The sequence below is a fragment of the Pseudophryne corroboree genome, chromosome 3 (genome assembly GCF_028390025.1).
Source record: "Pseudophryne corroboree isolate aPseCor3 chromosome 3, aPseCor3.hap2, whole genome shotgun sequence".
Taxonomy (NCBI): domain Eukaryota; kingdom Metazoa; phylum Chordata; class Amphibia; order Anura; family Myobatrachidae; genus Pseudophryne; species Pseudophryne corroboree.
Window position 1 is genome coordinate 53,403,351 of NC_086446.1, and position 22,559 is coordinate 53,425,909.

General features: G+C 49.2%; 2 protein-coding genes across 2 annotated transcripts in view; one reads left to right on the plus strand and one right to left on the minus strand.

Moving 5' to 3' along the window:
* LOC135054716 (oocyte zinc finger protein XlCOF6.1-like) overlaps nucleotides 1-12,923 on the minus strand; it is a 29,003-nt gene extending 16,080 nt beyond the window's left edge. The window contains exon 1 of the mRNA XM_063958000.1: nucleotides 12,699-12,923. The gene's annotated coding sequence lies outside the window, so the exon portion shown is untranslated. The remainder of the gene's footprint in view (nucleotides 1-12,698) is intronic.
* Nucleotides 12,842-22,559, plus strand: part of LOC135057152 (zinc finger protein 585B-like) — a 162,827-nt gene continuing 153,109 nt past the window's right edge. Inside the window, exons 1-5 of the mRNA XM_063963051.1 lie at nucleotides 12,842-12,998; nucleotides 19,525-19,716; nucleotides 21,116-21,228; nucleotides 21,345-21,442; nucleotides 21,598-21,751. Of these exons, the coding sequence (XP_063819121.1) occupies nucleotides 21,144-21,228; nucleotides 21,345-21,442; nucleotides 21,598-21,751 (337 nt within the window). The 5' untranslated portion in view covers nucleotides 12,842-12,998; nucleotides 19,525-19,716; nucleotides 21,116-21,143. The remainder of the gene's footprint in view (nucleotides 12,999-19,524; nucleotides 19,717-21,115; nucleotides 21,229-21,344; nucleotides 21,443-21,597; nucleotides 21,752-22,559) is intronic.

A 22,559-nucleotide genomic window follows, 5' to 3' on the forward strand; every position in this document is an offset into this window, starting at 1 on the left:
ATTCCAGTACTCCTGACCGGAGGAGATCTAATGACAATGGCCAGAGTACTGGAAGGGGAATGCTGGTTACGGGAGCTAGAAAGACTAGTTGCCCCTGGCGCCCTAACTCTATTGTCTCACCCGTGCTATCGAAAATCCCTTGCGAGACTATGGTTTCTTGAGCCCCTGGCAGCCACGTTTGAAAGGCGGATTATGTCTGCCCAACTCCGGTGCCCCCCGGTCTTAGTGAGAGACAAAGGGAAATCCGAGGCAGGATGATGACAAGAGGACCTCTGACTGACAACAGGCCAGGGGCAACAAGCTAACTAACCAAACCAGAAGTATGCGCGGAAAAACCGCCAGATAAAAGGACAACCAAAATCCACTAGTCCGTTACTCCTACGCAGCACCGCTGGATACCAGAGTGGATCTGTGGGAGCGGAATCCTCCGCAAAAGCTCCGAAACACAAATAATAAATAATAAGTAATAAAGCGGCCAAGCCGCAACACACGGCTACGCAGTGACTCACGAACACCACTGGATGTTTAAAGGTGCTCAGTCAGGACTCCAGGAACAGATGACGACTTCCGAGTACAGGACAACTGAGGACAAGAACGACCGGGTACAGCAGGACTGGAAACACTCTCAGCAAACAGATACAGCATGCAGGAAGCTATTACCAGCGTCTGTGAGAAGCCCTGGAAGTGTACTTAACAGGGAGTCCTCCAATCAGCTGTTCAGAGGCTGATTGGATTAAATGCCGTGCAGCTGCCTTGCTGCACGGCCAGGAAACAGGTGCCCTATTAATTTAAATGGACCCAGCAACGGGGAACGCGGTCCGCCAGTGGCGTCCCCGTTGCTAGGGTCCGTGCGGCTCCGTGCGCCCGGCGTCTAGCGTTGCCAGGGAGCCGGCGGCTGTACGCGCACGGCGTCCCTGGTTGCTAGGCGCCGGGCCGCACCGACGAGCGGACCCCGGCGCCTAACAGACAGCATAAGCAGAACCCTCTGCAAAACACCAGGGACAGAAATAATATTGGAATACAGCGGCCTAGGCCAACGGACGCGGCAGAGCCGCTACTCACGGAACCGGTACGAATACTGGCAAATGGACAGGAACCCCAATGCTGCCGACACCGACTCTCAGAACTGGAGGACAGGCAGAATCCCAAACGACAGACCGGTGGACACCAGGAAGCCAGAAACTTGACTAGGGACAGGCAAAGCCACTGGACCTCAGGGCAGGAACGCCTCACAGCAGGACACGGGATCAGACACAGGAATCGACACAGGGACTGACACAGGAATCAACACAGGAAGCAGCTAGTCAGACACTGCTATACAGGAGCTCAGGGACTGGCAGGAACCAGCTCAGACTTCAAGCAGACTGAAAACTTAGAAATATCACCAGCATCTGCGAACTGCAGTGAGCCAGCATATAACAGAGAGGCCTAATTAATTATCTAGTGCAGCTGCCCTGTTGCATGACTCCAAACTGACAAGATACAATTAGCAGCCAGGTGAGGCTGAACACATGGGAACAAGCTGCAATTACATAGACTCACCAGCGGCAGCAGACAAGAGTATTCTAAAACAGAGCAACGGGAAATCCTGGCATGCAAGACAACTTTAAAAACATAAAATACAAAACCAAAATGCAAAACAGGAATGAGCCACAGCCATGGCTCATAACATTACCCCCCCCCCTTGAGGAGGGGTCAAAAGACCCCAAAATTCAGACTATCCAGAACAAGGGATACAAAAAAAGACCTGACACACTGGTCTAACAGACAAGAAAACAAAAACAAGCTGTAGCAACAACTTGTAACAGTGCCCTCCCCTTGATGGTGGCCACTGGACACAAGACAAGGAGAAAAAAAAAATATTTTTTTTTTTTTATCAAGGCAAGAGTCAAAAATTATTTCTTTTTCTTCTTCTTCTTTTTACAAAGCTCTTTAGGTCTGACCAAAGTAATTCCCCAAACATTGGCCCTCATTCCGAGTTGATCGGTCGCAAGGCGAATTTAGCAGAGTTACACACGCTAAGCCGCCGCCTACTGGGAGTGAATCTTAGCTTCTTAAAATTGCGACCGATGTATTCGCAATATTGCGATTACTAACTACTTAGCAGTTTCAGAGTAGCTCCAGACTTACTCTGCCTGTGCGATCAGTTCAGTGCTTGTCGTTCCTGGTTGACGTCACAAACACACCCAGCGTTCGCCCAGGCACTCCCACCGTTTCTCCGGCCACTCCTGCGTTTTTTCCGGAAACGGTAGCGTTTTCAGCCACACGCCCCTGAAACGCCGTGTTTCCGCCCAGTAACACCCATTTCCTGTCAATCACATTACGATCGCCGGAGCGAAGAAAAAGCCGTGAGTAAAAATACTTTCTTCATAGTAAAGTTACTTGGCGCAGTCGCAGTGCGAACTTTGCGCATGCGTACTAAGCGGATTTTCACTGCGATGCGATGAAAAAGAACGAGCGAACAACTCGGAATGAGGGCCATTGTCTGAACTGATGGTACCACCCAGCAAGGCTGCGTTCAAATCAGAGACAGGTTTCTTACCCTTGGGAGCTGAACTTTCTGGTAAAGTACTATTATTAGAAGAAGTCGTCAGAAAAGCACATCCTGCAGTCAAAACAACAGGCTGGGACTCTTGTGCCGAGTTTACAGTATTTGGTGGACTCTCAGCAGACAAGACGGGTGACTTAGAGGAACCTGAACCAATTTCTTTGGAACCATATCTTCTAATAATTGCATCACTGAATGCTGGGGGATCCTGAAGAATGGGATCTTCAGCTTTCATTAGGCTGGTCGCCCACTCAAAAGGCTCTCCTCTAAAAGAATAAATCAGATAAAGCACAAGGTTCTCTGAAGTGATGCCCAGAAATGGTCTAGACAACATAATAGTGTAATAGTGTTTGAAAAGCGCCAGAAATTGGGCTAAGTCCCCATCAAAAATTATGGATGTTGAGATATCAACACAGTCAGGATCTGTTTCCTTCCCATCTGACTGACTGGAGTGCTTTGCTAGGACCTGGTCACTATTGACCTGACTCGAGGCTGGGACTCTCTGAACCCCACCCGGGGCAGTGACTTTCTGAACCCCACACGGGGGAGTGACCTTCTGAACCCCACCCGGGGCAGTGACCTTCTGAACCCCACCCGGGGCAGTGACCTTCTGAACCCCACCCGGGGCAGTGACCTTCTGAACCCCACCCGGGGCAGTGACCTTCTGAACCCCACCCGGGGCAGTGACCTTCTGAACCCCACCCGGGGCAGTGACTTTCTGAACCCCACCCGGGGCAGTGACTTTCTGAACCCCACCCGGGGCAGTGGCCTCCGGGAACCCCGCTGGGGCAGTGGCCTCCGGGAACCCCGCTGGGGCAGTGGCCTCCGGGAACCCCGCTGGGGTCAGCACCTCGGATTCTTTCACTGGGACCGAGCCGTCGGCCTCCCCCACTGGGACCGAGCCATCGGCCTCCCTCTCTGAGTCAATAATTATCGAAACTTCTCCTGGGACTGTGGCTTCCGGGACTTTTGCTGAAGCTATAACCTTCAGCACCTCCACTAATGCTACGCCTCTTAAGTTCTTTTCTGGGGAAGCGACCTCTAGACCCTTCTTAGAGGCTGCGTCTCTCGAGACCCCACTTGGGGATATTACTTCAAATATCCCTTCTGGGTTTTGCTTCTCGAGTTCTCTTCTAGCACAATGGTTTTAGGTAACCTTTCTGGGGTTACGCTCTTCAAGTCCCTACCTGGGGTAACAGCTTCTGAGACCCCTTCTGGTATGGAAACCTGAGATACAATATTTGATGTCCCTCTATAAGCTTGGGCATCGGGTACCGCTCCAGCACTCTGGGCATCGGGTACCGCTCCAGCACTCTGGGCATCGGGTACCGCTCCAGCACTCTGGGCTACGGGCACCACTCCAGGACCCTGGGCTACGGGCACCACTCCAGGACCCTGGGCTACGGGCACCACTCCAGGACCCTGGGCAACGGGCAGCACTCCAGGACCCTGGGCTACGGGCAGCACTCCAGGAGCTTGCAACTCTGCTTCAACCGGAACCTCAAGAGAGGAGAGAAACATTCTCTTTTGATTCCTGAATCTATATTGGGGCTCCCTTGCCCAAGGACCCCAATTATAGGACAGAGAGCTTTTTAGTGTAGGTTGTGTGACAAGTACCTCTGCCACAGTAGAGATAGGAGTAGGTCTTGTATCCTGACTCAACTTGGCCAGAGGGAAAGACTCGTCACCACACTTTGGCTTGCGCAACTCACAGGTCTGCAGATAGTGGCCTAAACCCCCACAATATAGGCACAAGTTTAAGTTTCTGCGACGCAGACGCTCCTCTTCTGAGAGCCTGGGCCGCAGAAAACTTTTAAACCTTTTCTCTTCAATTAAACCAGAGGATTCTCTTGTCACCATATTGTGAACAAGAGTCTCTTTAGAGATAGATGTACTCTCAACGACTTCTGGCAAGATGAGCAAGATTTTAGTCAGAAGGTTTTGCAGTTGCTTCAAAGATTGCTGCAAAACTTCTAGTCGCTCAGGTTTCAGAGCACTGACAGCAGAGGTCAGGGCTGAGAGAGATGCCTGCAGGGCTTGCATAGTTGACATAGGAGGATTTAAAACTAGACAAGGCAAGACTAGACAAGGCAAGACTAGAATTTTTTTTTTAAACACCGGACTGGATCTCTAAACACCGGACTGGATCTCTAGACTAGACACTGGACTGGGCCAAAAAAGAAAAAAAAAGTTTTATTTCTTTTTTGTGGTATGGCTGGTGATAATGTTAGGTTCCTGGTGCTCAGAACAAGGGAGATGTTTATGAAGTGAGTCCAGAGCACCAGGACGTAACGCTGGGAAAGGGGAAAGGAAAGGGAATAGCCCCTGGCGCCCTAACTCCGTTGTCTCACCCGTGCTGTCAGAAATCCCCTGCGAGACTATGGTTGCTTGAGCCCATGGCAGCCGCGTTTGAAGGGCGGATTATGTCTGCCCAACTCCGATGCCCCCCGGTCTTAATGAGAGACAAAGGGAAATCCGAGGCAGGGTGATAACAAGGGGCCCTCTAACTGAAACAACCAAAGCCAGGGGCTACTAACTAGTCTAAAACTAAATGTATGTGCGGCTTGCCGCCAAAGGAAAAGAACAACAAAGGAAATGCTGATCACACGCCGACACAATACCTTTGTGTACCGGCGGTGACAGCATAAGCAGAACCGTCTGCAAAACACCAGGGACAGAAATAATAATGGAATACAGCGGCCTAGGCCAACGGACGCGGCAGAGCCGCTACTCACGGAACCGGTACGAATACTGGCAAATGGACAGGAACCCCAATGCTGCCGACACCGACTCTCAGAACTGGAGGACAGGCAGAATCCCAAACGACAGACCGGTGGACACCAGGAAGCCAGAAACTTGACTAGGGACAGGCAAAGCCACTGTACCTCAGGGCAGGAATGCCTCACAGCAGGACACGGGATCAGACACAGGAATCGACACAGGGACTGACACAGGAATCAACACAGGAAGCAGCTAGTCAGACACTGCTATACAGGAGCTCAGGGACTGGCAGGAACCAGCTCAGACTTCAAGCAGACTGAAAACTTAGAAATATCACCAGCATCTGCGAACTGCAGTGAGCCAGCATATAACAGAGAGGCCTAATTAATTATCTAGTGCAGCTGCCCTGTTGCATGACTCCAAACTGACAAGATACAATTAGCAGCCAGGTGAGGCTGAACACATGAGAACAAGCTGCAATTACATAGACTCACCAGCGGCAGCAGACAAGAGTATTCTAAAACAGAGCAACGGGAAATCCTGGCATGCAAGACAACTTTAAAAACATAAAATACAAAACCAAAATGCCAAACAGGAATGAGCCACAGCCGTGGCTCATACCAGGTAGCTAACCAGGGTGGGTTTGAAAAATCAGGTACAGTGACCTACAGGATAAGGCACCTAAATCCGAAACCCGTCTAGCAGAGGCAATAGCCAGCAAAAACAAGACCTTAAGAGTAAGCCATTTAAGGTGCACCAACACTAGGGGTTCAAAAGGAGACTTTTGTAAGGCGTCCAAAACAACCAACAGATTCCAAGGAGCCACCGGGGGAACGTATGGAGGTTGAATTCGTAGAGCACCCTGACTGAAGGTATGGACATCAGGTAAAGTAGCAATCTTTCTCTGAAACCAAAACAGACAAGGCTGAAATATGAACCTTGAGAGAGGCCAGACACAAGCCTAAATCCAGGCCCTGTTGTAAAAAGGCCAACAGATTGGCAGTACTGAATTTGAATACGTCAACATTCTTAGCAGCACACCATGTAAAATAAGAATTCCAGACCCTGTAATAAATCCGAGCCGAAGCCGGTTTGCGGGCCATCAACCCTTGGTCCTTAGGACGGAAGCTTCAAGAGCCATGCCATCAAAGCCAGTCGGGCCAAATCCTGGTAGACACAAGGGCCCTGAGCGAGAAGGTCTGGGCGTTGTGGAAGTAGAAGAGGACTCTCTACCGAGACCCTGTAGGTCTGAGAACCAATGCCTTCTGGGCCACGCTGGATCGAGTAGAAGTAGTATTCCTCCTTTTTGCTTGAACTTCCTTATCACCCTGGGCAGGAGTTGCACCGGAGAGAACATGTACAGCAGCCAAAAGTTCCATGGAATTGCCAGTGCGTCCACGAACGTTGCTTGAGAATCCCTTTTCCTTGCTCCGAAGACCGGAACCTTGTGATTGTGTCAAGACGTCATCAGATCTACATCTGGTAGGCCCCACTTGTCCACTAGGAGTTGAAAAACTTCTGGATGAAGACTCCACTCTCCGGTGTGTACGTCCTGACGACTGAGGAAGTCCGCTTTGAGGACTCACTGCCCACTGAAGCATCCTCGACACTTCCCTCAGTGCCATGCGGCTTCGAGTGCCGCCTTGAAGATTTATGTACGCCCCCGTGGTGGTGTTATCTGACTGTACTTGAACAGGTCTGTTCTGTATCCAAGGCAGGGCTAGTGTCAGAGCCCTGAACATTGCCCGCAGTTCCAGAATGTTTATCGGGAGGAGAGATTCCTCCCTGGTCCACCGGCTTTAAAGAGTGTTGCTCCAACACCGCTTCCCAACCCCTCAGACTGGTACCTGTCGTCAGAAGGACCCAGTTGGGGATCCAGAAGGGACGACCCCCGCTCAGTCGCTGATCCTGGAGCCACCAGGACAGAGGCAGTCAAACCTCCGGAGTTAGGGAGATCATGCGAGTCCTGATCAGGTGAGGCAGTCCGTCCCAACTGGAGAGAATTTACCTCTGAAGAGGGCGTGAGTGAAATTGAGCGTACTCTACCATGTTGAAGGCTGATACCATAAGACCCAGCACTTGCATCGCCGAGTGTATCGACACACGTGGGCGAGATAGGAAGCGTCTGATTTTTTTCCTGGAGTTTCAGTACCTTGTCCGGAGGCAAAATCAATCACTGTTTGTGTGTGTCCAACAACGCTCCCAGGTGAACCATGCTCTGAGCAGGGACCAGGGAGGATTTCTTCCAATTGATGAGCCATCCGTGGGCTTGAAGGAATTGGACCGTCAGTTCCAGATGATGAAGGAGAATCTCTGGTGAGGTCGCCAGTATCAACAAATCATCCAGATACGGTAGGATTCTGATGCCTCGACGGCGGAGTAGAGTCCTCATAACCTCCATGACCTTGGAGAAAATTAGAGGAGCCGTGGTAAGGCCTGAAATTGGTAATGTAGGTTGCGCGCAGGTATTGCTGATGCGGCATGGCAATAGGGATATGGAGATAAGCATCCTGTATGTCCAGGGATACCATATAATCCATAGGCTCCAAAGCCAGAACAATAGAGTGAAGAGTTTCCTTACGGAACTTGGAAACCTTCACAAATTTGTTCAAGGACTTGAGGTTGAGAATGGGCCGGGAAGACCCATTCGGTTTGGGGACTAGAAACAGCGTGGAACAGTACCTCCTGCCCCTCTGAGCCAGAGGCACCGGCACTATCATTCCTGTATCCAGGAGAGTTTGCTCCATCTGGTGGAGCGTCTTTGCTTTTACCTCGTCCGAAGGGATGTTTGTTGAGCAAAATCAAGGAGGGGGACGTTTCTGGAAAGATATGGCATAACCGTGACTACTTCCCTTACCCAGGCATCCGAAGTGGTCTGTAACCATACCTGAGCAAACCGTAGAAGTCCGCCTCCCACCCTGGGATCTGGGATCATGCAGCAGGCTTGTCTGTTTTGGAAGCAGGCTGATGGGCAGCTGAGGCACGTTATGGTTTGGGCTTGGCGGGTTTGGAAGAGCGAGCCTTGTTGTGGTACGCCTGACCCTTTGCTTTACCCGGAGGCCGAAAGGAAATACTCTTATCCTTCGGAGCCGAAGGAGCAGAACTAGGCAACCAGTCTTAGCCGATGCTAAATCAGCAACTATCTTGTTGAGGTCGTCCCCAAAAAGGATGTTCCCCTTAAAACGTATTACCTCCAAGGTCTTCTTAGAGTACATGTCAACAGACCAGGACCGCAACCAGAGAATCCTGCGAGCCAGAATGGACGTAGTAGACGCCTTGGCCGCCAGGACACCAGCATCAGATGCCGCCTCTTGAATGTAATGAGAGGCAGTAACAATATAAGAAAGACACTAAGGCATTATCAGAAAAAATAGAAGGTAATTCAGCTTCAACTTTCTGAACCCAGGCTTCAATAGCTTTCGCTGCCCAGGCAACTGCTATAGTGGGTCTATGCACATCCCCTGCAAGAGTGTAAATGGACTTCAAGCAACCCTCCACACGTTTATCCATCGGTTCCTTAAGGGAGGTGACGGTAGTGACAGGCAGAGCTTAGGACACCACCAGACGTGCGACCGGAGAATCCACCAGAGGTGGCGTTTCCCAAATTTTACTCAGCACCATCACAAGGGGATAGCGAGCTAGCATCTTTTTTGATGGTGCAAAATTTGTTCCTGGAGATTCCCAGGATTCCTGACATATGTCAACCAGGTGGTCAGAATGGGGTAGCAATAATTTAGTCACCATCTGACGTTTAAACTTATCTGGTTTCTTAGAGGTAGTAGGAGGCTCCTAGTCATCCTCAATTTGGAGAACGAGCCTGATAGCCTCCAAGAGGTCAGGAACATCCACTTGTGTCAGAGACTCCCCTTCTGAAGTATCTGGATCAGTATCAGAGGGGTCAGTGTAAGCGCCATCTTCATTGGAAGAAGTATACGGGACATGTGTGGATTGTGAGGAACTAATGGCCCGTTTAGAGGACCCTTTGGTCTTAGGCGGGCGAGGGTTAGCCTTTTGTTGAAAAGGGAAAAATGTTTAGGGTGCGCTACCAATAGCAGCTGGTATGGGTATGGTAAATTACCCTATATAGTAAAAGACAGAAGGAGAGTTTTACCAGCGCTTGCTGTTAATGAAGTATAAGAGTATTAAATAATCATCTGAATGGTTTATAAAAAGATACACATTTATTGTATACACATTTTAAAAGGATCACAAAAAATTAAGATAAATATTATAAAATGCCACACTAACGACCTGTAAGGTGAATTATTACTGCAGGTATGATATTCCACAGGTGCTGGCTAGGATTCACTGAGATGGGATTATTTTCACTGGAAATACCTCATTAATCGGCTGTTATTGCATAGTTCCAATAGCTTTGCAGTCATGAAGTTAGGGTCAGTGATCAAAGTATGCAGGGTGTCCCCCTCAAGAATAATACACAGAGTTCGTCCGGTTCCAGCTAGGATCGGGCACCAAATAAAAGGGTCCCAATATTGCAGGAGTGACCAATAATTGCCAGCATATGCAGTAATTCCAAAGAGCAGGTTGGTGTGGAAAGGGCTCAACGCGTTTCGCTGGTGTCTCAAATCCAGCTTCTTCAAGAGCATGTATCATACATGCTCCTGAGGAAGTAGGATTTTAGACACCAGTGAAACGCAAAGCTGCTGGCATGCCCCCTCTCCTTCTGACTCCAGTGAATAGAAGCTGTGCGCATGCGCACAGCGTCTATTCGCCGCTGCTCTGCTAAGCAGGGCAGCAAGAGACAGACTCCCAACTGCCCCCCACCGTGGGACACTGCGGCCCGCGGGTGAGACAGCGGGACAGTCCCCAAAAAACGGGACTGTCCAGCGAAAATCGGGAGTTGGGAGGTATGGTAAAACTGGATGTATATCACAGGGTAATTGTACTAAAAATCCCTAAATGTATGCACTCTTTCTTAACCAACGCTGTCTAAAAACATGTAGAATACTTAAGTGTCCTGTAAATGCACAGCACTGGATGCACGCGGCTTTACAGAGGAGACATTGCCCAGCAGTCCCAGAATCATCTCAGCATGTGAGAAATGGCGCCCAAACGCTGACAGGGAGTGAGGAAGGCAGAGAGAAGCAGCTCCATGGCTGGAGCATTAGCAGTAAATGGCGCCCTGTGGCTGGGGGAGGGGCTACAGGTCAGAGCCTTATTCCCTTGCTGGACTTCACCACCGGGTACTGTGGGCCATAAAACAAACGGTTTTCAGAGAAACCGACCTGTGCCCCTGCCCTGGTGGTCTAGTGGGGTCCCTGCACGAGCACAGTGTCCACGCCAGCACGGATGGTCCGTCTCCTAAGGACCGCGGTGGATCGCGATTTGCAGTGGGTCCCACCTGGGGGACCCTCTTACCTCCTCCCTTGGTGCAGCCACGCGATCCCGGAGAGCAGCGCTGAGTGTGTGTGTCCTAACGTAGACCGGAGCCCTCTGCTGTAAGTACCCGGCAACCAGGGCGCGGGAGTATACAGCGCCGCCGGGGGAGGTGATGGAGCTGCAGCATGAGATGTCAGAACGACATCTAGCACTATGAGTGCCTCTGCTGCAGCCCTTGAAGTCTTCTATTTCTTCTTATAAAAGCTCTTTTCAGGGCTGCTGGAGCAGCCCTCCCTGTTAGTGTCCTGCCTGCAGAGCACCAACTTACAAACTGAGCTCCTGTGCACGTAGGCGGGGTTATAGAGGAGGCGGTGCAAGGCATCCTGGGACAGTCAAAGCTTTAGCCTGTTGGTGCCTTGGATCAAGATCCTACTCTACACCCTGTTATTCCCTGTGGAATACAGTGTACCCCACTGCAGAAAACAACTTTGTGTAAACATTTAACTTTTTATTATTACGGTACTTGAACTCCATTATCCATAATTCATTTCCCTGGGCACTCGTTAGCAAATATGTATTAGCAGCAGCTGCCATAATAACAGGGCATCAGAGTCGACAACAGCTGTTTTACTATAACAGGAAACTAGAGTCCTCTCCACCAGTACCATAGTAGCAGCAACCTGATATAGTAATAACAGGACACCAACGTCTCCTTCACCTGCAGTAAAGAAAAAGGAGCCTGCAGACTCCACCACCTGTGATATAGCAGGCAGGGCCGGCGACAGGGGGGTACAAAGGGGACAACTGTACCGGGCCCCAAGGATCAGAGAGACCCCAAGTATATGAATAAGTACCCGGCAGGAAAGTGATCCATCTTGTCCAAATAGGGCAGCGAGCTATAGGAAGGGTGGCCACAGTCTTAGAGTGACAGCAGCCTCTCATACACCATGACTGTGCGGAGCGAGTGTGCATCCGCTCTTCCAGGTTCTGCTCTGTTGCAGGCAGTTACGGGACATGGCAGCAGCTCCGCTGGCCAGGATTTCCATGCCCTGCACTGGCCTCTTCTGGTAGGGTCTGCTGTGCAGTGTTTGGGTCTGGGAGTGCAGCACAGGTAGAGTCTCTCACTGGGGTAAGAGTGGATTGGTGAGGGAACACAGAGTTTGGGATGGGCTGGGGAAGCTGGGAATGCAGCATGGAGTTATTGGGGAGAGACAGAGGGGTAAATTTACTAAGGTGGGAGATTTTTATAACTGGTAATGTTGCCCATGGCACCCAATCAGATTCTACTAACCATTTATCTAGCTGCTTCTAGCAGATAATAGATATAATCTGATTGGTTGCTATGGGCAACATCACCAGTTCTAAAAATCTCCCACCTTAGTAAATTTACCCCAGACTGTGGGGTGTATGGGAGGAAGGAGAGAGGGAGACGCAGACTGTGGTGTGTGGGAAAGAGATTATATAAATACTGTCTTATATAGCGCAAATTCTGTTGCACTTTAATAAATAAATATACACACACACATATCTCTTCTGAGGGGCCCCCAGAGATACTGTACCACTGTATGGGGCCCCAAGATTTCTGTTGCAGGCCCTGATAACAGGACACCATTCAGCTGCACCTGTATGACAACCACAGGACACCAGAGTTTGCTCACCCGGCATGCATACTATAAATCAATGGCACCCAGGTATGCTCCACCTGCATTATAATAACAGGCCAACAGTCTCAGGCCCTCCAACATGACCCGCCCCACTAGGTACAAAATGCTCTGTTTCTGGACTTCCCTCTTAATTTATGATTTCCATCACCTGTGTTGAACTAGTTAAATGATAAGAAAGCTGTTTCTTCACAGGTGATGGCAATAATAAATTAAGAGGGAATTCCAGAAACAGAGCATTTTGTACCTAGTGGGGCGGGTCATGTTGGAGGGTATGCAGTCTCATCTACCTACACAACAATAATAATAATAATAGCAGCAGCAGGACACCAGAGTCTGCTCCCTCCGCAGTATAGAAAAGTCATACTAGAGTCTCCTCTACCTGTACAGTAAGAATAATAGCCATAGCAATAATAAAATGGCATCACCTGCCGCCAGTCTCCTGCGGAGCGTCCAAAACGCGGCTGCCGCAGAAGGACAGGCATAAACAACAACGCGGGTGGCGGAGATAAATGATCTGATGAGGTTAAATGAAAATACCGGAAGTCTGGTGGAACGCACATGGCGGAAGTGGGACGGCTCTGGAACGCACAGGGCGGAAGTGAGACGGCCCTGGAACGCAGAGAGCGGAAGGTACTGTGGAACGCACAGGGAGGCGGTGTTTTATGTCCGGGATACCGGGAGAGAGTTGTAGTGGGCTGTCACAGTCACAGTGCCAGGCGTGGGGGGTAAGTACAGTATAGCATAATAGTATGATGCATACACACATGCATGGAGGTGAGTTTGCTGATAATACTCAGTGCAGCTGTGACATAATGGCAGTAGAGTCAGTGCTGGGGGAGCAATGGTCTTTTAGTCTTTCTCTGGGGGAAGGCACCTAATCCATCCTCCTGTATAAAGGAGACAGGCAGAAGGTCTGGGGGTGATGTAGATAGGTGTATCTATCTATATATATATATATATATATATATATCTTACGTCCTAGAGGATGCTGGGGTTCCATTTAGTACCATGGGATATATATATTTCTCTTCCGTCCTAGAGGATGCTGGTGTTCCATTTAGTACCATGGGGTATAGATGGGTCCTTTGGGAGCCACTGGCACTTTAAGAGTTTAATAGTGTGGGCTGGCTTCTCACTCTATGCCCCTCCTACCAGACTCAGTTTAGAAAATATGCCTGGAGGAGTCGGTCACAGATAGTGGAGCTCCTAGGAATTCTCTTAGTTTTATTGGCAACAGCCTACCTGCTTCGTGGGACTTAGAGGGGGAGTAGGATCCAACCCTTGAGGTTAATGGCCCCTGTCTCCGCTGACAGGACACTGAGCTCCTGAGCGTGCTGATCACAAGCCCACCAGGCGACCGCTCACTCCCGCAGCACGGCCTCCATCCCCTAACAGAGCCAGAAGAAAGAAGAGTGGTGAATCTAACACCAGAGTCCCGGTAAGTGGTTCCCAGGCGGGAAGGTGGCAAAAGGGTGGGAGCGCAGCTCTTACAAGCTGCGTTCCGGAGGGCTCAGCGGCACGCTGTGAGGAGCGTCCTGAGCTTGCGCCTATACCCTACACTGGTCACAGTAGCTACCCAGGGACTGATTCTACGGCTAGCTGAAAACTACCTCAAGCCAGTATAATACAATAAGTGCGGGAAGACGCACAATTGCATGGGGGCGGGGCTTCTCCTCAGAACGGATCCAGCACTCACCAGCGCCATTTTCTCCCTACAGATCACAGCTTCACAGAACGCTGACAGGGAGCGCTGCCCTCCAGATAACTCCAGCTATCCTCTGTGGTACCAGGGTGTTATAGACAGGGGTGGGGGAGTGTATATTATTAACTGGTTAGCCTAGTAAAGTTACTCAGTCAGCGCCGGCAGTTTATCATAATGGTCTGCCTACTGAGGCGCTGTGCAGCTGGCTCCTAATACTCTGTGCTTCTCTGAAGGTACTCTGGAGGAAACTGTGACATTTTCCTGTGTGTGTGAAACTGTATATTTCACATTACCATGTCTAGGGATTCTGTATCTTGTGTAGCAGAGTGTGTATCTTCTCCGGAAGAATCTATCCCTTGTACCCAGGATTGCCATGTACCTTCTGAACCTTCTCATATAGAACACCCTTGCGTGTATTCTACAAGGTATATGATATCCCAGGTGTCATCTAGGGTGTCCCATGCTGAAACCGTTACACAGGTTTTGCAACAGTCTATGGAGGTGATGAAATATTCAGCTCCAGCTACGTCTGTCCCTCCTGCACACAAAAATCGTGCTCTTGCCCAAATAATGCAAGTCGACACGGATACCGACTCTGATACAGGGGACGGTGATGGAATGCCGGGGGGTGATGCATCCCTTGCTAAGGGGGTGCAACTCATGATTGAGGCCATTAGGGACATTTTACACATTGCTGAGAAGGAACCTGAGCAGGTTAAGGAGGCTTACTTTACTGATACTAAGAAACTCTCCCTTACGTTCCCAGCGTCTAAGGAACTCCCTGTTTGAAAAATCCTGGGAAAACCCAGAGAAAAAATTCCAGATCCCAAAAAGGGTTTTCCTTGCTTTTCCCTCCCCTGAAGAGGACAGGAAAGAGTGGGAAAATCCCCCTATAGTAGACGCTTCTGTATCTCGATTGTCAAAAAAGGTAGTTTTACCTGTTCCTTGTTCAACGGTGTCAAAAGAGCCAGCGGACTGCAAGATTGAGACTACTCTCAAATCAATTTGCACTGCTACAGGGGTGGCCTTGCGGCACACTATTGCTTGTGCGTGAATTTCTAAAGCCATAGTGAAATGGGCAGGCACAGTGTTAGAGGAATTTGACTCTCTGGATAGGAGTGACATTTAATTATTTTTACGTCACATACAGGATTCTGCAGTACTCATGGTAGAAGCCATGAAGGACATTGGCAACCTTAATGCAAGAGCTTCTTCTATGGCTGTCTTGGCGCGCAGAGGACTTTGGCTGCACCAATGGTCTGCGGATACAGAATCCAAGAACAGTGGCGAACCTACCCTTCACAGGTCAGGCTCTATTTGGAGAAGTGTTAGATACGTGGATCTCCACGGCAACTGCGGGTAAGTCAACGTTCGTTCGTTCCTTCCTTCATCAGCAGTGGCGGCTAGGAAGCCTTATCATACTTCAACCATGCAGTCCTTTCGGGCCGCAAAGGTTAAGAAGTCCAAAACCCCTTCCTCTTTCTTCAGAGGTGGTCAAGTGAAATCTAGAAAACCTGAAACAGCAGGTTCACTGGAGCAGAAACCAGTTTCTGTTTCTTCAAAATCTCCAGCATGACGGTGGGCCTCCCAGCCTGGTAATCAGGCAGGTGGGAGCGAGACTATGAAATTTCAGTCACATCTGGGCTTCTTCTGGCCTAGACCCCTGGGTACTAGACATTGTCACCCAGGGATTCAAACTGGAGTTTCAAGAATCCCCACCTCAAAGATTCTTCAAATCGGGCTTACCAGCTTTGCTGACAGACAGTGCTATCCTCCAGAAAGCCATTCAAAGATTGGTACAGACAAATGTCATTGTTCCAGTTCCACCTCATCTACTCAGAAAGGGTTATTACTCAAACCTGTTTGTGATCCCAAAGCTGGATGTTTCGGTGAGGCCGATTTTAAACATAAAATCCTTGAACTCCCTACTTGAGGGAATTCAAATTCACAATGGAGTCTCGGATAGCGGTGACCTCTGGTCTGGAGGAGGGGGAGTTTCTGGTGTCCCTGGATATCAAGGATGTGTACCTCCACTTTCCGATCTGGCTGCCTCAGCAGGCTTATCTAAGATTTGTGCTACTGGATTGTCATTATCAGTTCCAGGCACTGCCGTTTGGCCTCTCCACAGCACCGAGGGTGTTCACCAAGGTGGTGGCAGAGATGATGCTACTCCTCCGCAAGCAGGGAGTGAACATTATTTCATATCTGGATGATCTGCTGATAAAAGCATCTTCCAGGGAGAATCTGTTACAGAGCACTGCTCTCTCAACTCGACTACTCCAGGATCACGGGTGGATCCTGAACCTTCCAAAGTCACATTTGGAACCGACAAGACGACTGTCCTTCCTAGGGATGATCCTCGATACGGAAGTGCAGAGGGTGTTTCTACCGGTGAAGAAAGCGTTGGTGATCCAATCGATAGTCCGGGATGTCCTGAAGCCTGCCCAGGTGTCGGTTCATCAGTGCATTTGCCTTCCGGGGAAGATGGTTGTCTCTTACGAGGCTCTACAGTACAGAATATTTCACGCACGGTCCTTCCAACTGGATCTCCTGGACAAGTGGTTGGGATCCCATCTTCACATGCACCAGCAGATACGCCTGTCGCCAAAAGCCAGAATTTTTCTCCTCTGGTGGCTGCAAACTTCTCATCTTCTCAAGGGCCAAAGGTTCGGGATTCAGAATTGGGTTCTTCTAACCACGGATGCAAGTCTCAAAGGTTGGGGAGCAGTCACACAAGGGAAAAACTTTCAAGGAAAGTGGTCAAGTCTGGAATCCATCCTTCCTAAAACATTCTGGAGCTAATGGCCATGTACAACGGCCTTCTACAAACGGCACATCTTCTGCAAGATCTGGCCATTCATGTTCAGTTGGACAATGTGACGACAGTGTCTTACATAAAACGACAGGGCGGAACGAAGAGCAGAGCCGCCATGTCAGTGGTAACAAGAATCCTCATCTGGGCGGAAAAGCATGCAGTGGCGCTTTCAGCAATCTTCATTCCGGGAGTGGACAACTGGGAAGCGGACTTCCTCAGCAGACATGATATCCATCCAGGGGAATGGGGCCTTCATCAAGAGGTGTTCAAAGAGTTAACAAGTCATTGGGGTGTACCCCAAATAGACATGATGGCCTCCCGCCTCAACAGGAAGCTTCGGAGGAACTGTTCCAGGTCAAGAGACCCACAAGCAGTGGCAGTGGATGCCCTGGTGACTCCGTGGGTGTTCCAGTCGGTATATGTGTTTCATCCACTTCCGCTCATCCCAAGGGGTCTCAAACTAATAAAAAGAACAAGGGTTCAGGCAATCCTCATTGCTCCAGACTGGCCAAGGAGGGCTTGGTACACGGATCTCCTGGAATTGCTACAGGAGGATCCCAGGCCTCTTCCGCTTCGCGAGGACCTTCTGCAACAGGGGCCATTCGCTTATCAAGACTTACTGTGGCTACATTTGACGGCATGGAGGTTGAACCCCTGATTTTAGCTCAGAAAGGCATTCCGTAAAAAGTCATTCCTAACCTGACACAGGCTAGGAAGGGAGTAACGTCAAAACATTACCATCGCATTTGGAAAAAGTATGTCTCTTGGTGTGAATCCAAGACGTTTCCTACGGTGGAGTTTCAACAGGGTTGGTTTCTCCTCTTTTTGCAAGCAGGTGTGGATGTGGGCCTACGCTTAGGCTCCATAAAGGTCCAGATTTCAGCCTTGTCCATATTCTTCCAGAAACAATTGGCTGCTCTCCCTGAGGTTCAGACTTTCTTGAAGGGGTTCTGCACATCCAACCACCGTTTGTGCCGCCTACGGCATCGTGGGATCTTAATGTGGTGCTGCAGTTCCTGCAATCTAATTGGTTCGAACCTTTACAAGATGTTGAAGTCAAGTTTATAACTTAGAAGGCTGTCACACTGTTGGCATTGGCATCTGCTAGGCATGTGTCAGAATTGGGGACCTTGTCCTACAAGAGCCCCTTACTTGATTTTCCCTGAAGATAGGGCTGAGCTCAGAACGCGTCAGCAATTTCTTCCGAAGGTTGTGTCGGCTTTTCACATCAACCAACCTATTGTGGTGCCAGTGGCTACTGACTCCTCAATTACCTCAAAGTCTTTGGATGTTGTCAGGGCTTTGAAGATTTACGTGAAGAGAACTTCTCGTCACAGGAAATCAGATGCTCCCAATAAGGTTGGGTGTCCTGCTTCTAAGCAGACGATTTCTCGCTGGATCAGATTTCCTATCCAGTATGCTTATTCTACGGCAGGCCTGCCGTGTCCGAATTCGGTTAAGGCCCACTCTACTCGTAAGGTGGGTTCTTCCTGGGCAGCTGCCCGGGGTGTCTCGGCTTCACAGCTTTGCCGGGCAGCTACCTGGTCAGGTTTGAACACGTTTGTTAAGTTCTACAAGTTCGATACTTTGGCCTCTGAGGACCTAAAGTTTGGTCAGTCTGTTATGCAGGAGCCTCCACACTCTCCCTTCCGTACTGGGAGTTTTGGTACACCCCTACGGTACAAAATGGAACCTCAGCATTCTCTAGGAGGTTAGAGAAAATAGGATTTTAATTACCTACCGGTAAATCCTTTTCTCGTAGTCCGTAGAGGATGCTGGGCGCCCGCCCAGAGCCTCAAGTTTCCTGCATTGTTACTTGATTCAGTACTGTGTTGTTACTTGTTTTCAGTAGTGCATTGTTACTTGGTTAAGTACTGTTATTCAGCCGTTGTTGAATGTTTTCAAGTTTGTTAGCTTGGCTTTCCTTTTGCTATGTGTGAGCTGGTGTGTGTCTCACCACTATCTGTGTAATTTCCTTCTCTCGAAGTATGTCCGTCTCCTCGGGCACAGTTTCTAGACTGAGTCTAGAAAGGGGGGGCAAAGAGGGAGGAGCCAGCCCTCACTATTAAACTCTTAAATGTGCCAGTGGCTCCCAAAGGACCCGTCTATACCCCATGGTACTAAATGGAAACCCAGCATCCTCTATGGACTACGAGAAAAGGATTTACCGGTAGGTTATTAAAATCCTATTATATAATAGTATTATTTATTAACAGTTTCTTCTATAGCTCAGCATATTCCGTTGCGCTTTACAATTGGAACAACATAAATAGAGCAAAACTGGGTAATAACAATGTAGTAGATGCATTTATCTATGTACATATGTAATACCGTGCTATATGAGGTATTACAGTACATGTGACAATGTGGTGTGCTTTACAGAGCATGTGCATGTTATTAAACATTCCCAGCAGCCTCGACAGCTGCTCTGGAGGTCAGAAGCTGGTCACATGACCAGGGAGTGGCAGTTGGGAATATGAATACAATTTACCCGCGGAACATGAGCAGAGAGAGGAAGTCACATCAGCTGGAGGAATCCGATATATTTCCGTGATTAATTTCAAAATCCCATCACACTTTACACTAAAACTCTTCACAGCCTACACTATGGAGTATAATAGGAAATGTGTACAGATATAATATGTATTGTGTTTGTAAAACCCTCTTTGTTTTGTACAACTACTATATAAAATACTCCAGTTATCATATTATTGATGTCTCTGTTGATTCACAGGGTTACATAATAGTGTCGAAGACACCTAGCAAGTGTGAGACACCCAGCAGCCACCCCTATGTGTCAGGAGGACTGAGCAGGACCCAGAGCACCATCACGGTGCCTCCACCTCACTCACTGATACACGAGAGGCACAATGACCAGAAGATCCTGGAACTCACCAACAGAATCATTCAGCTGCTGACTGGAGAGGTGACTGCTGGGAATGGGACATTATACAGTAACACCAGGGAATGTGACTGGAGAGGTGACTGCTGGGAATGGGGCATTATACAGTAACACCAGGGGATGTGTCTGGGTGATGACTGGAGAGGTGACTGCTGGGAATGGGGCATTATACAGTAACACCAGGGGACGTGTCCGGGTGATGACTGGAGAGGTGACTGCTGGGAATGGGACATTATACAGTAACACCAGGGGACGTGTCCGGGTGATGACTGGAGAGGTGACTGCTGGGAATGGGACATTATACAGTAACACCAGGGGATGTGTCTGGGTGATGATTGGAGAGGTGACTGCTGGGAATGGGACATTATACAGTAACACCAGGGGATGTGTCTGGGTGATGACTGGAGAGGTGACTGCTGGGAATGGGACATTATACAGTAACACCAGGGGATGTGTCTGGGTGATGACTGGAGAGGTGACTGCTGGGAATGGGACGTTATACAGTAACACCAGGGGATGTGTCTGGGTGATGATTGGAGAGGTGACTGCTGGGAATGGGACGTTATACAGTAACACCAGGGGATGTGTCTGGGTGATGACTGGAGAGGTGACTGCTGGGAATGGGATGTTATACAGTAACACCAGGGGATGTGTCTGGGTGATGACTGGAGAGGTGACTGCTGGGAATGGGACATTATACAGTGACACCAGGGGATGTGTCTGGGTGATGACTGGAGAGGTGACTGCTGGGAATGGGACATAATACAGTAACACCAGGGGATGTGTCTGGGTGATGACTGGAGAGGTGACTGCTGGGAATGGGGCATTATACAGTAACACCAGGAGATGTATCTGGGTGATGACTGGAGAGGTGACTGCTGGGAATGGGACATTATACAGTAACACCAGGGGATGTGTCTGGGTGATGACTGGAGAGGTGACTGCTGGGAATGGGGCATTATACAGTAACACCAGGGGATGTGTCTGGGTGATGACTGGAGAGGTGACTGCTGGGAATGGGACATTATACAGTAACACCAGGGGATGTGTCTGGGTGATGACTGGAGAGGTGACTGCTGGGAATGGGGCATTATACAGTAACACCAGGGGATGTGTCTGGGTGATGACTGGAGAGGTGACTGCTGGGAATGGGACATTATACAGTAACACCAGGTGATGTGTCTGGGTGATGACTGGAGAGGTGACTGCTGGGAATGGGACATTATACAGTAATACCAGGGGATGTGTCTGGGTGATGACTGGAGAGGTGACTGCTGGGAATGGGGCATTATACAGTAACACCAGGGGATGTGTCTGGGTGCTGACTGAAGAGGTGACTGCTGTGAATGGGACATTATACAGTAACACCAGGGGATGTGTCTGGGTGATGACTGTATCACTGTGTCTGTCACGTTCCTATAAGGTGTGAGGATGTCACTGTCTATTTCTCCATGGAGGAGTGGGAGTATATAGAGGAACACAGGGGTCTGTACAAGGACGTGATGATGGAGAATCACCGGCCCCTCACATCACTGGGTAAGAGGAGAATGTCATGTAGTGTAATGGAGAGAGCAGCTATGGGGCCACCTAGATACACATCACCTGATAATCACATATATACAATGTACTCAGTCACTGTGTGTCTCCTACAGATGGGGCCAGTAACAGGAATACCCCAGAGAGATGTCCCCGTCCTCTTTATTCCCAGGATCATACAGAGGAGACTCACAGTGTCCCACAGGAGGATCAGGTAGGTGGGATTTAGGGTCTCACCAAATATCAAATTGACTGTTCACTATATGCCTATAGAGAAACTCTGTGTGTTTAATACACTGATATTCTTCCACTTAATTCTGATTAATGAAAAATGCAATTCAATTGTATTTTATTTCTTTGTTAATTTAGGGTGAAGATTTTATTGTTATTAAGGTAGATAATATAGAGGAAGAAGAGAAGTATGTGAGGGATAATCAGCTGTGTAAGGAGGAGGAAGAGGATACTTATGTGATGGGTGATCAGCAGTGTAAGGAGGAGGAAATCCCTACAGGTATCAGCACAGGTGAGTAATAATCACTAAGTACAGAGTCACATATTCTCCTTATTCAGTCACTACAGTAATCTTATTATACACACTCATCTGTCCGTACAGGCAAAGAAGTACAATAGGACTATAATAAGGATAATGTATCTCCAGTGGAGGAGTCAAAAGTCATCATCCCCTATTATACTCCTGCTCGTCCCCTCACATCATGTCACTGGCCCTCATTCCGAGTTGTTCGCTCGGTAAATTTCATCGCATCGCAGCGATTTTCCGCTTAGTGCGCATGCGCAATGTCCGCACTGCGACTGCGCCAAGTAAATTTGCTATGAAGTTAGGAATTTTACTCACAGCTTTTTCTTCGCTCTGGCGATCGTAGTGTGATTGACAGGAAATGGGTGTTTCTGGGCGGAAACAGGCCGTTTTATGGGTGTGTGGGAAAAAACGCTACCGTTTCCGGAAAAAACGCGGGAGTGGCTGGAGAAACGGGGGAGTGTCTGCCCGAACGCTGGGTGTGTTTGTGACGTCAAACCAGGAACGACAAGCACTGAACTGATCGCAGATGCCGAGTAAGTCTGAAGCTACTCTGAAACTGCACAGAGCAGTCTTTTCACAATATTGCGAATCTTTCGTTTGCAATTTTAAGATGCTAAGATTCACTCCCAGTAGGCGGCGGCTTAGCGTGAGCAACTCTGCTAAAATCGCCTTGCGAGCGAACAACTCGGAATGACCTCCACTATGTGTTCCCAGCCCAGAGATCTGACCAGTCTCCCCCCACACTCTCTGGTGTATCTCATACATCAGAAGCCATCAGCCCCTATTATACTCC